General features: G+C 60.1%; 1 protein-coding gene across 2 annotated transcripts in view; it reads left to right on the forward strand.

The window, feature by feature from the left end:
• The window catches only part of SAP30BP (SAP30 binding protein), a 46998-nt gene extending 33692 nt beyond the window's left edge, over positions 1-13306 (forward strand). The window contains exons 5-11 of one of the 2 annotated variants that reach the window (XM_082370977.1): positions 5272-5360; positions 7491-7582; positions 8363-8471; positions 8853-8904; positions 10281-10339; positions 11276-11360; positions 11633-13306. In XM_082370977.1, coding sequence (XP_082227103.1) covers positions 5272-5360; positions 7491-7582; positions 8363-8471; positions 8853-8904; positions 10281-10339; positions 11276-11360; positions 11633-11814 — 668 coding nt within the window. In that variant the 3' untranslated portion in view covers positions 11815-13306. The remainder of the gene's footprint in view (positions 1-5271; positions 5361-7490; positions 7583-8362; positions 8472-8852; positions 8905-10280; positions 10340-11275; positions 11361-11632) is intronic. The other variant, XM_082370978.1, reaches the window with a different exon arrangement.
• The last annotated feature ends 640 nt before the right edge of the window (positions 13307-13946 follow it).

The raw sequence follows: 13946 nt of genomic DNA on the forward strand, positions 1-13946 counted from the left end.
GGGTGGGCAGGGGCAGCGTGGAGGGGAGTGGAGAGAGAGAGGAGCTTGGGTGGGCAGGGGCAGCGTGGAGGGGAGTGGAGAGAGAGAGGAGCTTGGGTGGGCAGGGGCAGCGTGGAGGGGAGTGGAGAGAGAGAGGAGCTTGGGTGGGCAGGGGCAGCGTGGAGGGGAGTGGAGAGAGAGAGGAGCTTGGGTGGGCAGGGGCAGCGTGGAGGGGAGTGGAGAGAGAGAGGAGCTTGGGTGGGCAGGGGCAGCGTGGAGGGGAGTGGAGAGAGAGAGGAGCTTGGGTGGGCAGGGGCAGCGTGGAGGGGAGTGGAGAGAGAGAGGAGCTTGGGTGGGCAGGGGCAGCGTGGAGGGGAGTGGAGAGAGAGAGGAGCTTGGGTGGGCAGGGGCAGCGTGGAGGGGAGTGGAGAGAGAGAGGAGCTTGGGTGGGCAGGGGCAGCGTGGAGGGGAGTGGAGAGAGAGAGGAGCTTGGGTGGGCAGGGGCAGCGTGGAGGGGAGTGGAGAGAGAGAGGAGCTTGGGTGGGCAGGGGCAGCGTGGAGGGGAGTGGAGAGAGAGAGGAGCTTGGGTGGGCAGGGGCAGCGTGGAGGGGAGTGGAGAGAGAGAGGAGCTTGGGTGGGCAGGGGCAGCGTGGAGGGGAGTGGAGAGAGAGAGGAGCTTGGGTGGGCAGGGGCAGCGTGGAGGGGAGTGGAGAGAGAGAGGAGCTTGGGTGGGCAGGGGCAGCGTGGAGGGGAGTGGAGAGAGAGAGGAGCTTGGGTGGGCAGGGGCAGCGTGGAGGGGAGTGGAGAGAGAGAGGAGCTTGGGTGGGCAGGGGCAGCGTGGAGGGGAGTGGAGAGAGAGAGGAGCTTGGGTGGGCAGGGGCAGCGTGGAGGGGAGTGGAGAGAGAGAGGAGCTTGGGTGGGCAGGGGCAGCGTGGAGGGGAGTGGAGAGAGAGAGGAGCTTGGGTGGGCAGGGGCAGCGTGGAGGGGAGTGGAGAGAGAGAGGAGCTTGGGTGGGCAGGGGCAGCGTGGAGGGGAGTGGAGAGAGAGAGGAGCTTGGGTGGGCAGGGGCAGCGTGGAGGGGAGTGGAGAGAGAGAGGAGCTTGGGTGGGCAGGGGCAGCGTGGAGGGGAGTGGAGAGAGAGAGGAGCTTGGGTGGGCAGGGGCAGCGTGGAGGGGAGTGGAGAGAGAGAGGAGCTTGGGTGGGCAGGGGCAGCGTGGAGGGGAGTGGAGAGAGAGAGGAGCTTGGGTGGGCAGGGGCAGCGTGGAGGGGAGTGGAGAGAGAGAGGAGCTTGGGTGGGCAGGGGCAGCGTGGAGGGGAGTGGAGAGAGAGAGGAGCTTGGGTGGGCAGGGGCAGCGTGGAGGGGAGTGGAGAGAGAGAGGAGCTTGGGTGGGCAGGGGCAGCGTGGAGGGGAGTGGAGAGAGAGAGGAGCTTGGGTGGGCAGGGGCAGCGTGGAGGGGAGTGGAGAGAGAGAGGAGCTTGGGTGGGCAGGGGCAGCGTGGAGGGGAGTGGAGAGAGAGAGGAGCTTGGGTGGGCAGGGGCAGCGTGGAGGGGAGTGGAGAGAGAGAGGAGCTTGGGTGGGCAGGGGCAGCGTGGAGGGGAGTGGAGAGAGAGAGGAGCTTGGGTGGGCAGGGGCAGCGTGGAGGGGAGTGGAGAGAGAGAGGAGCTTGGGTGGGCAGGGGCAGCGTGGAGGGGAGTGGAGAGAGAGAGGAGCTTGGGTGGGCAGGGGCAGCGTGGAGGGGAGTGGAGAGAGAGAGGAGCTTGGGTGGGCAGGGGCAGCGTGGAGGGGAGTGGAGAGAGAGAGGAGCTTGGGTGGGCAGGGGCAGCGTGGAGGGGAGTGGAGAGAGAGAGGAGCTTGGGTGGGCAGGGGCAGCGTGGAGGGGAGTGGAGAGAGAGAGGAGCTTGGGTGGGCAGGGGCAGCGTGGAGGGGAGTGGAGAGAGAGAGGAGCTTGGGTGGGCAGGGGCAGCGTGGAGGGGAGTGGAGAGAGAGAGGAGCTTGGGTGGGCAGGGGCAGCGTGGAGGGGAGTGGAGAGAGAGAGGAGCTTGGGTGGGCAGGGGCAGCGTGGAGGGGAGTGGAGAGAGAGAGGAGCTTGGGTGGGCAGGGGCAGCGTGGAGGGGAGTGGAGAGAGAGAGGAGCTTGGGTGGGCAGGGGCAGCGTGGAGGGGAGTGGAGAGAGAGAGGAGCTTGGGTGGGCAGGGGCAGCGTGGAGGGGAGTGGAGAGAGAGAGGAGCTTGGGTGGGCAGGGGCAGCGTGGAGGGGAGTGGAGAGAGAGAGGAGCTTGGGTGGGCAGGGGCAGCGTGGAGGGGAGTGGAGAGAGAGAGGAGCTTGGGTGGGCAGGGGCAGCGTGGAGGGGAGTGGAGAGAGAGAGGAGCTTGGGTGGGCAGGGGCAGCGTGGAGGGGAGTGGAGAGAGAGAGGAGCTTGGGTGGGCAGGGGCAGCGTGGAGGGGAGTGGAGAGAGAGAGGAGCTTGGGTGGGCAGGGGCAGCGTGGAGGGGAGTGGAGAGAGAGAGGAGCTTGGGTGGGCAGGGGCAGCGTGGAGGGGAGTGGAGAGAGAGAGGAGCTTGGGTGGGCAGGGGCAGCGTGGAGGGGAGTGGAGAGAGAGAGGAGCTTGGGTGGGCAGGGGCAGCGTGGAGGGGAGTGGAGAGAGAGAGGAGCTTGGGTGGGCAGGGGCAGCGTGGAGGGGAGTGGAGAGAGAGAGGAGCTTGGGTGGGCAGGGGCAGCGTGGAGGGGAGTGGAGAGAGAGAGGAGCTTGGGTGGGCAGGGGCAGCGTGGAGGGGAGTGGAGAGAGAGAGGAGCTTGGGTGGGCAGGGGCAGCGTGGAGGGGAGTGGAGAGAGAGAGGAGCTTGGGTGGGCAGGGGCAGCGTGGAGGGGAGTGGAGAGAGAGAGGAGCTTGGGTGGGCAGGGGCAGCGTGGAGGGGAGTGGAGAGAGAGAGGAGCTTGGGTGGGCAGGGGCAGCGTGGAGGGGAGTGGAGAGAGAGAGGAGCTTGGGTGGGCAGGGGCAGCGTGGAGGGGAGTGGAGAGAGAGAGGAGCTTGGGTGGGCAGGGGCAGCGTGGAGGGGAGTGGAGAGAGAGAGGAGCTTGGGTGGGCAGGGGCAGCGTGGAGGGGAGTGGAGAGAGAGAGGAGCTTGGGTGGGCAGGGGCAGCGTGGAGGGGAGTGGAGAGAGAGAGGAGCTTGGGTGGGCAGGGGCAGCGTGGAGGGGAGTGGAGAGAGAGAGGAGCTTGGGTGGGCAGGGGCAGCGTGGAGGGGAGTGGAGAGAGAGAGGAGCTTGGGTGGGCAGGGGCAGCGTGGAGGGGAGTGGAGAGAGAGAGGAGCTTGGGTGGGCAGGGGCAGCGTGGAGGGGAGTGGAGAGAGAGAGGAGCTTGGGTGGGCAGGGGCAGCGTGGAGGGGAGTGGAGAGAGAGAGGAGCTTGGGTGGGCAGGGGCAGCGTGGAGGGGAGTGGAGAGAGAGAGGAGCTTGGGTGGGCAGGGGCAGCGTGGAGGGGAGTGGAGAGAGAGAGGAGCTTGGGTGGGCAGGGGCAGCGTGGAGGGGAGTGGAGAGAGAGAGGAGCTTGGGTGGGCAGGGGCAGCGTGGAGGGGAGTGGAGAGAGAGAGGAGCTTGGGTGGGCAGGGGCAGCGTGGAGGGGAGTGGAGAGAGAGAGGAGCTTGGGTGGGCAGGGGCAGCGTGGAGGGGAGTGGAGAGAGAGAGGAGCTTGGGTGGGCAGGGGCAGCGTGGAGGGGAGTGGAGAGAGAGAGGAGCTTGGGTGGGCAGGGGCAGCGTGGAGGGGAGTGGAGAGAGAGAGGAGCTTGGGTGGGCAGGGGCAGCGTGGAGGGGAGTGGAGAGAGAGAGGAGCTTGGGTGGGCAGGGGCAGCGTGGAGGGGAGTGGAGAGAGAGAGGAGCTTGGGTGGGCAGGGGCAGCGTGGAGGGGAGTGGAGAGAGAGAGGAGCTTGGGTGGGCAGGGGCAGCGTGGAGGGGAGTGGAGAGAGAGAGGAGCTTGGGTGGGCAGGGGCAGCGTGGAGGGGAGTGGAGAGAGAGAGGAGCTTGGGTGGGCAGGGGCAGCGTGGAGGGGAGTGGAGAGAGGAGCTTGGGTGGGCAGGGGCAGCGTGGAGGGGAGTGGAGAGACAGAGAAGCTTGGGTGGGCAGGGGCAGCGTGGAGGGGAGTGGAGAGACAGAGAAGCTTGGGTGGGCAGGGGCAGATCTCCAAGGGAATTGCCCCCTGGGAGTTGTGGTTCTTCACTTCACAATCAGACCTTTTGTTCCCAAGAACGAAGTGGACCAAGAGCGGGTTGATTGGTTTACTAGTAAAGGGCCGTGGACTGCTCAGGTGGCGCAGTGGTTAAGAATCCGCCTGCCAGTGCAGCGGACACGGGTTTGAGCCCTGGTCCAGGAAGATCCCACGTGCCGCGGAGCAGCTAAGCCCGTGAGCCACAACTACTGAGCCTGCGCTCTAGAGCCCGTGCTCCGCAACAAGAGAAGCCACTGCAATGAGAAGCCCGCGCACCGCAACAAAGAGTAGCCCCCGCTCGCCACAACTAGAGAAAGCCCGCATGCAGCAACGAAGACCCATTGCAGCCAAAAATTAATTAATTAATTAATTTTAAAAAACATTAAAGGGCCCTAAGCTAATAACCAACAGGTCCTTTTGTAAATGTCATTTATGCACAAGGCAGTATTGAGTGCTTTGAGTCCCGAAGCCTAGGGAACCCTGAGCTGCTCCTGTAGCCTGGATAGGAGAGCCTGAGGTGAGAAGGATGGCACCAAGCAACTCTTGAGTTTCCGGGATTCTGGGAGGGTGTTTCAGGGGCAGAGCCCCTGGGGGGCTGGAGCTCGTCACGTTATGAGCCAGCGGTGTGCACATCTCTTCCCAGCCTCAAGTTCAGCGACTTCACATTGGTAGCTTGACATTAGCCATGGGGAGAATTTACACCACAGAAACGGGCAGATGCTGCAGGTCGTGGCTGTGCCCCTCCCCGCCTCCCAGCTGGGTGTTAAACATCCACCAGCGCGCCCCAGGACATAGCCTTTCGTGGGTGAGCTGCTGTGACGTGGCCACACGCCATCTTTATGCTCGTGCCCTCCGCCTGACCTTCTCTTCCCCTGGGTTGGCACGTGCCGGCTCCTTCTGGTCATTTGATCTCAACTCACAGGCACCCTCTAGGAGTGCTACTCCAGACACCCTGTTTTATTGTTTCGTAGCGTGTATCCCTCCTCGAAAGTGTGTTATCGGCCTTTTTTTGAGGGGGGGGATTATTGTCCATGTCTGTCCCCCACCCTAAGCCTCCCACCCACCCACAGAATTCTTCTCTGTTCTTTCCACAGCCTCCTTTTCTGAAAGAGTCCGGAACATGTCACCTGATGAAATCAAGATCCCGCCGGAGCCGCCCGGCAGATGCTCAAATCACTTACAGGTAAGCACAGCGCTCGGCTGCTGAGGCCCGTGTAGCCTAGGAGGCCTGGGACAGGTGTCTGGCTCGGTCTGACTTTAAGAGGCTTCTGGACGGCCCGAGTGGGAAGGAGCCTGCAGTCCTGGTAACCTCCCTTAGGCTGCTCTCAGGAGTTTGCTCTGTACCCAATGCCACCCTCTGCTGCTTCAGCTGGGGCCCCTAGCTGCCCTCAGTGATGTCCTAACCAGAGAAAACAACATGCCTCTTCTGGGCAACCCTGAGCCAATGGGACCATCTCGGAGGGAACTTTGCTAAGAAACTGAGGGATTGTCAGAATGTAAAATAAACAAATAGAAGTGCAAAAGCACAAGCACGGATACGCATAAACTTCAGTCCTCGTTTTCCTGAAATGCCAGCTCACTGGCTCCTTGTCTGACGAAACCTGGTGCAGACCTGACCTGAGGAGATGGAACGGTGAGTGCGGTCACTCCCTTGGGAGCAGGACCTCAGGGGACAGCCGGGATTACACCTCCTGGTCAGCCTCGCTGGTTGTTTCTCCCTGTCCCTCTGCACGTTCCGCTGTGAAGGAGACTTTGTGACAGTAGGGCAGACATGCACGGCTGCCCCCAGAGTGGTGCCCGGTCCACCTGCTCTACCTTTGATCCTGTAGGTTCTACTGGTGCCTCTGGCCACACCCCAAGTCCCCGCAGCACGCTGGCGGACGGATGACTAAAGGGACCTGGGGCTGGGGATGCGGCTCACGGTCTCTTCTCCCACAAGTCTCCTGCCTTTGCTGAGGTCGTCCCCCACCACCACCACCTACCACCCGCCCAGCATCGAGTCACCCCTGCGCCAGGCAACAGTCCACAGCCTGTAAGAACTCTCCAGCAGTCCACCAGGCGGAGACAGGCGGCCCAGCCTTCAAGATCAGAGTATTTCTCCTTCTTCGATCCTCCTAGTGGTAGAAACCATGACACTTGAGCAAACGTTTTAGTTCACCTGAAATGGGAGGACCTGTCTGATGGCCCAGGAGACACAGAAAAGTCTTTTGTAAAATACAGATCTTCCTCCATCTGCCGAGCCTTCTGGATAGGCTGCCCTCCGTCACCCTTAAAGAGATAACGTGGAGGCGTGTCGCACCCAGCTTCTCTCTTCCCTGGTAAATGTGTCACGAACTTCTCTCTGCAATTCAGTGCTTCCTCCAGCCATTCTTGGCTTCCGACAGAGGGAGTGGGTCATCTCTCCTGATGTGCCCAAAGGGCCTCGCTCAGGCCCTCCCAGCCTGCCCACCTCCTCTTGCAGGTGAAGAGTGCCCCAAATGTTTTCCTCTGGACAGTCTGTGTTTAGCTGCCGCTAGTGGGGGAGGCGGCTGAGTGACCCTCACCTGGGCCAGCACCAGCCTTCCTGGGTAAGACTGCTCCTCCTCAGAGGTGGCTCTGCCCTGAGACTCGGGTTCCTGGGGCCTCTTCATGCGCCAGACAGCCCTGATGCCATCTGTTGTGGACTTCTTCTCTGTGGGCCTGGGGACACTTGTGGCATTGGCCCAGATCCCTGCCAGGTGGTTCTTCTGTTTTCCATTGAGCCAGGGCAGGGACATGGAGGGGAGTTTGGATGAAAAATGACCTCTTGACCCCTGACGGTGCCTCTTGATAAAGTGGTGGGGACCGGCCATCTGTGAGCCGCCCCTCAAAGGACACTGGGGAGGCTTGTGACACCTCTACTCCTGCCTTCCTAGATCTCCTGCTGAGGACTTATCCCCATGTTAAAATTCAAAACCAGCCTTCAGCCCCTGCCCGTCAACACTAAAGCCTGAAACACCTCTTCAAGTGATTCAGGAACTGATTAACCAAGTGGGGATTTGTTCACTGTCTTCTCTGCGGCTTCTCTGCCTTGACCTTCTTATTCTTCCCTCTACTAACCACCCAAAGCGGGTCAGAAGAGAGCAAAGCAAAAGCAGGCTGGTCTCCGTCTATCTTATCTGTGCTTGGTGCTGGTCACAGGCTGGGTGGTGGAAGACCGTATGGCCGGAGCAGGGCTTCACGTGGCTCTGTGGCTCTCCTGGGTCCTCATGTCCACACAGCATGTGTGACCACAGACTGGGATCATGAGGCGGTGAGGTTCTGTCATAGTCATTCTTCTGTTTCTCTTCCACAGGACAAGATCCAGAAGCTTTATGAGCGGAAGATAAAGGAAGGAATGGATATGAACTACATTATCCAAAGGAAGAAGGAATTTCGGAATCCCAGGTGAGTTTCCCATGAACCTGCAGGGTCAGTTGGGTGGTTGATGTTGGACTGGGGACGGGGATGCCGCCATGGAGGTGGCAGGGAGAGGCCCAGCTCAGATCACACCTGAGCCCAAAAGGGCCATCACCCAGACTGCATTACCCTCGCCGAGGCTTACCGTTTACCGTTGAAGAGCCAGATTGAACACGTAAAGCAGAGTGGAAGCCGAGAGACCTGGGCTGGGCGGGGGCGCCTGGCTGGGTTCTCATTCCCACTCTGCTCCTAAAGCATGTGACCTCTCAAGGCCTCAGTGTCCGCTGCCGTTCGATGAGGGGATTGGACCAGATGATCACCCCAGGTCCTTCCACCTCTAGGAAGTGGTTGATTCTGTGCGCAGGTGAGAGGTCTGAGAAACAGAACTGTGTCTGGGTCTTACTCCGTCCAGTGCTCAAGCAAGTGACACACCCAGGAAGGAGCCTCGTGTGCAGATAGCCGAGACCTGCCCTGGCCCCTACGGGCCTAAGTGGGGTGGCCCCGACCAAACCACGCACACTGAAGGTCAGATGTCCGGTTAAGAACAGAAACTGCAGCCCTCACCTCGACACCGTATTCGTCCTGGCCACTGGCCCCAGTCCATCTCTCTGGGAGGCTGGAGGGCCAGAAGTGACTTTTAATGTCAAGCCAGTGGACGTTTCCCCTTCCATCCGGAAGCTTGCTTAGAACAGTTCAGCCGGATTTAAAGGCTTCACCTGAGCCCAGGCACCAAATGGTTCTGATCTCTTGAACTCTGGCGCCACACAGGGCCCGGCTCTCAGGCCTGCTCAGCGCCTTGCGGTTTTCCTCTTTCAGCATCTATGAGAAGCTCATCCAGTTCTGTGCGATTGACGAGCTCGGCACCAACTACCCGAAGGTATGCTCCACCCGCAGAGGCTGAGGGTGAGAGAGGGTACCCGGGGCCCTGTGCTCATCCCGCTGGGTCCAGCCTGGCACCTCTGAAGGGTCCACACTGCAGCACTGCCAGCTGAGGAGCGCAGTCCCCGTCTCTCCTGTTTGAGCCCTGGGGCCTCTGATTGGCTACGGCCTGAGCGTGGACTCGCCGTGCCCTGTAGAACAGCCTGTGCACACATGCATCTCTGCCCTCATAACCCTAAGGAGGACTGGCTGGAGACCAGGGCTAACAGCTGAGCCCCTGTGCCCTTGAAGGCAGGAGACTCCAGGCCAGGAAGATCCACGGGAAGACTCAGGGAAGGCACTTCAACCTTTACCGCAGCTTTAACCTTTTCTTTTTCAGGATATGTTTGACCCCCATGGCTGGTCTGAAGACTCCTACTATGAGGCATTAGGTGCGTAGCTGTCCGTCTGCCTGCTCACCCATCCGTCTGTCTATCCCTCCAGTCATCAGGCAGCACAGATTTCAGGGTCTCCTCCATGTCCGGCCATGTCTGAGGAGCTGGGTATACAGCCTTGAAAGGTCCAGACCCCATCCCTGACTTATGAGGCTTACAGTACAGCAAAGAAGACAGGATTAAAGGAGTGATCCAGCGATGACAGGTGTGGGGATGGTGGGCGTGCAGGCAGGGCCACCTAATTGGGCCAGGGGTGGGGCGGCCTCGCTGAGGAAACCGGGTCCGAGGTGAGGTTTGAAGGTGCACAGAGACTGGCCGAGCAGGTGTAGACGGTGTCCCAGGCAGGGGCCAGCGGGAGTGCAGCAATCTCGGAAGGGGCCCATCTTGGAGAACTGGGAGGAATTTCAAAGGGCCCATTTCCTCGGATGCCTGGTCCCAAACCAGCAGCCTGTGAACCAGATCTGGCCTGTAGGTGTGTTTTGTTTGGCCCATATGAGTTTTGTCTTGCTTTAATTTGAATTAGTTGACAACGTTTTATCTAAAAATGTAGGGACTTCCTTGGTGGTCCAGTGGTTAAGACTCCGAGCTTCCAATGCAGGGGGCGTGGGTTCGATCCCTGGTCAGGAAACGAAGGTCCCACGGGCTGCATGGCACGGTAAATAAATACATACATACATACATTAAAAAATACATTAAGGGACTTCCCTGGTGGTACAGTGGTTAAGAATCCACCTGCCAATGCAGGGGACACGGGTTCAAGCCCTGGTCCGGGAAGATCCCACATGCCGCGGAGCAACTAAGCCCGTGTGCCACAACTACTGAGCCCACGTGCCACAACTCCTGAAGCCCGCACGCCTAGAGCCATGCTCCGCAACAAGAGAAGCCACCGCAATGAGAAGCCCGCGCACCACAACAAAGAGTAGCCCCTGCTCGCCGCAACTAGAGAAAGCCCGCGCGCAGCAACGAAGAACCACGCAGCCAAAAATACATTAAAAATAAATAAATTTATTTTTAAAAATACATTAAAAATACATGCATAAAAAAATGCATACATTAAAAAATAAAAATCCAAGGTTCCGGCTGCTCTTGGTTGCTGAGAAGGTAGTCACACTAGGCCAGCATTCCCAGCCAGCTGAAGCCGGGAACAGCTGACCCCTCCAGACGGCAGTGCACAGCCCCAGCCTCGGGGCCTTTAAGTTTGAGGCCCCTGCTTCATGCTGGCCGAGCGCTGGCACTTAATTTTGCCCACCACAAAGGGATGCTTCAAACAAGAACCCCAGGGAAGCGGCAAGTGCTAGTCCTTCAGCCTGAAGTATCTCCTCGTGTGGGAGTTGTTTCGGCTGCTTGTGTAACTGCCCGTCTTGTCTTCGTAGCCAAAGCCCAGAAGATTGAAATGGACAAATTGGAAAAGGCCAAAAAGGAGCGAACCAAAGTAAGTGATGGACGGCAGTCCTGATGAAGAGGGCAGCTGTTCAGAGCGCACGGGTCCTGCTGGCTAAGCCCTGGGACGTCCAGGCTGCTCTCCCCACAACCACTGGTGCATCGCCTGACGACGCTCTGAGCAGCCTTAGGTGTGCCCCGTGCTGGATTTTAAGCCTCCCTAACTCAGCTTGAAGACGCTTCCCGGTTGCTTCCGTTTGGTTTCTTGGCATCTTATATTTGCTGCATTACATCCCTTCACACACACACACACACACACACACACACACACACACACACACACACACACACACACACACACACACACACACACACACACACACACACACACACACACACACACACACACACACACACACACACACACACACACACACACACACACACACACACACACACACGTTAACAGCCATAGACCCCTGGGGGCTTTCTCCCTTTGTCGTCATAGGTGAACGGAGGCAGATATTTCCTCCCCAGGGCGCTCTGGTCTGTGCCTTTCTTGGCTTCCAGAGCTGACCTCTGCAGCCTGCCTTAGTGCTTCCCTGTAGGCCCCATGCCTGATGGCCCGGCAACCCCTCCTTTTAGGATCCTGAGCACGCTGCTTCCCAAGCAGCGCCGCCTCCCGCGGAGTGTGAGGGCGGGGGCCTGGGCCTGAGGTGGGGCGGCGGGCAGGGGTGCCCGAGCGCAGAGACACAGTGGTGCCGGGAGGGGTCCGATGTCTGTTGGGGAAGCTCTCTTCAGAGGATTAAACCCCCTTCGAGCGCCTGCCCCGTACCTCTCCTACCCCTGGACGGTCAGAGCAGAGCTGATTCTCACGGCCTCCTTTGTGTGGTGCCGACCTCCTGTGCCCTGGGAGCAGACAGCTGGCAGGACGACGTGGATACACAGCTTTGCACGGGTTTTAACGCTCGTCCCTGTCGCCTTCCAGATAGAGTTTGTGACGGGCACCAAGAAAGGGACCACGACCAACGCCGCCGCCGCCACCACCGCCACGGCCAGCACAGCTGTTGCAGGTAGACGGCGGCTCCGCTTCCCGGCCACTCCACAGACGGAGCGAGGGCTTCCCTCCCTTGTTCTGGGGAACAGGGCCTGGCCTCGCTGTGGTTTGTGCTGAGCCCGCTTTGGAGCCTGGGGTGGGGTTCCGGTTCACTGGCTGCCCCTTGGCTTTCTGAGGCTAGGGGCCCTGCAGTTTCTGCCCCCTGAGCTCTGACTGCTGGCCTCCTGGAAAGGGAGTGTTGCTTTATGGTTGGTGTTGATCCTGGCTTCTCGCTTGCCTTACCCCCAGACGCCCAGAAGAGAAAGAGCAAGTGGGACTCGGCCATCCCGGTGACGACGATAGCCCAGCCCACCATCCTCACCACTACGGCCACTCTACCCGCTGTCGTCACGGTGACGACCAGTGCCAGTGGCTCTAAGACCACCGTTATCTCTGCCGTGGGCACCATCGTGAAGAAGGCCAAGCAGTGACCTGAGGGACCAGCTCGGGGTGGCTCGGACATTCTCCTTTCCTTCAAGGGGAGGAGCCACTCTGGGACTTGACGAGACTGTGCAGCCCGGTGACCTACGCCCACTGGGAGGCACCACTTTGTATATTTCAGGACTGGGACCTGCTCCCCGAGTGCCACCCCGAGAGGAGACTCCGTGCAGCCTTCCAGCTGGAAGAGACGTTGCTGCAGCAGAGTGGGGCACTGTGGACAGTGTCCTCCACACCGTGGGGTCTGCCGCCCTATTAAAAGCACTGTATCCTTACATCTCAGCATCTCGGATGCACTGGCCTCTTCTACAGTCTGTTTTCAGGCAAACGTGAAAGCTCAAGTGTCCTCCCCATCTTCTTGGTTGGGATTGTCAGGGTTGACAGTGGGATGACCAAAGCCTGTGGCGCTGCTCAGAGAAGGTGGCCCAGGAAATGACTGTGATCATTCCCAGTGAACGCCTCTTGGCGTGGGCGGGCAGGGTTCAGAGGGCAGGGGAGGCCCCAGTTCCCGCTGTCTGCTACCCTGACCCTGCAACTCAGCCAGTCCTCAGGCAGGAGCCCAGGCCTCTACTCCCTTGGGGGCAGTTGAGCCCTCCTCGGACCACTTCTTGGACACACCCCAGTTTTTGAAGTCAAGCCAGTGACCAGGAGGACTGGGGTTGACCCCCAGCCCATGCAGGGAGGGGGCGAGGTGTGAGCAGGCCCGGTGTGGGGAGATGAGTCACCTCCTGGCATGGCTGGGCAGCCGCTCATTGTTTACGTGAAACCCGGCTCCTGGGAGGCTCCCGCCACCCCACCCTTCCTGTGCCGGTTATCTCTGCCCCACAGCAGCACCCGGGCAGCGCCAGTGGCCGCCAGGCTCCTTTTGGGGCCAAAACAGATTTCCCAGCTGCTGCCAGGCCTGGAGTCCGAGGCCGGAGGGAACGGGTCTGCCTTTCCTGCTCTCTGGCAGCTCGCTTCTGCGGCGGGAGGGCTTCGCGTTCAGAGAAGGCGGCGGGGCTGTGAGGGGCAGGGTTGCTTCCCTCGGGCGGGTGGGGGATTAGAAAGGTGGTCCCAAGGTTGTGCCCGATACTGCTGCGTGACCAGAGGGGTGTGACAACCCTGCCCTGTGGTCCCCAAAATAGAGATCGAGTCACACTCGCCCCCTCCCCACAAACATACACTCGGCACCAGAAGAGGTCGGTTCTCCCCCTCCCCTCCTTTGTGAAGACTTCGCAACCCTGGAGAGAGGGGCTGCTGTCCCCTGAGTCAGAAGGGGCTTCCTGCCCCGCAGCCTCCTCCGACAGGGACCCCTCGTTCCACAAGGGCCCCGTAGAGCTTGTGTGGGTGGCAGCGTGGGACCGTGGGGACAGCAGGAGCGGGGTCAGCACCTCTGCTCTGGATCCCAGTTTAAAACAAGTTGAGTTTGAGTCGCGTCTTGGGCCCTTCTGTAAGCCTTCTTTGTCAGATCACGGTAATAAAGCTTCTTAAGATGGTTGTGGAGAATCAATGAGATGATTTATACAAAAGTTTTATTAACTGTAATGTACTCTACACATGTCTGTTGTTGGCCAATCCAGTTCCTTCTTGTTTTAGACCAAGGAGGGAAGCAAACTCCTGAGATGATAAAACTGGCCAGGGTCGTGGCCTTTGACTGTGCTCTGGGCACCCCCAGCCCTGGCCATCAAGCTGTCCGGTTGGATCAGTAATGACTGTTTCCCCTGCGGGGCTCCGCCGCTGGGGCCCTGGGCAATGAACACAGTCTGGGGGTTGGGCAGCCCAGAGTTGGCAGAGTTGTTCCACTTACAAGCCTTGTGAGTGGGGTGAAGGTCTTTACTACCGCTGAATTTCAGTTTATTCTCCTGTAAAACAGGCTTGGTGCCTGCCCACCTTAGTTCCACTGAGGGTGCCACAGGGGTGGCTTAGCTGTCTCTGGAGACTGGGTGTCCCCAGCACGCGGGTCCAAAGTCCTCTGTCTCTGCTCACAGACCGCCTGTGCAAGCTGAACCCTACTCCCACCCACCCATACATCCCCTCCCCTCTTCCGATGGTCCTCATCTTGGGTGATGGCATCATGATCATCCAGGGCTCATAGCTGCATCCTGGACCCCTGTGCTCTACCCCACAACGAATGGGTCACTTCAGA

Source organism: Balaenoptera borealis, assembly GCF_965194805.1.
Source record: "Balaenoptera borealis genome assembly, chromosome: 20".
NCBI classification, from domain to species: Eukaryota; Metazoa; Chordata; class Mammalia; order Artiodactyla; family Balaenopteridae; genus Balaenoptera; species Balaenoptera borealis.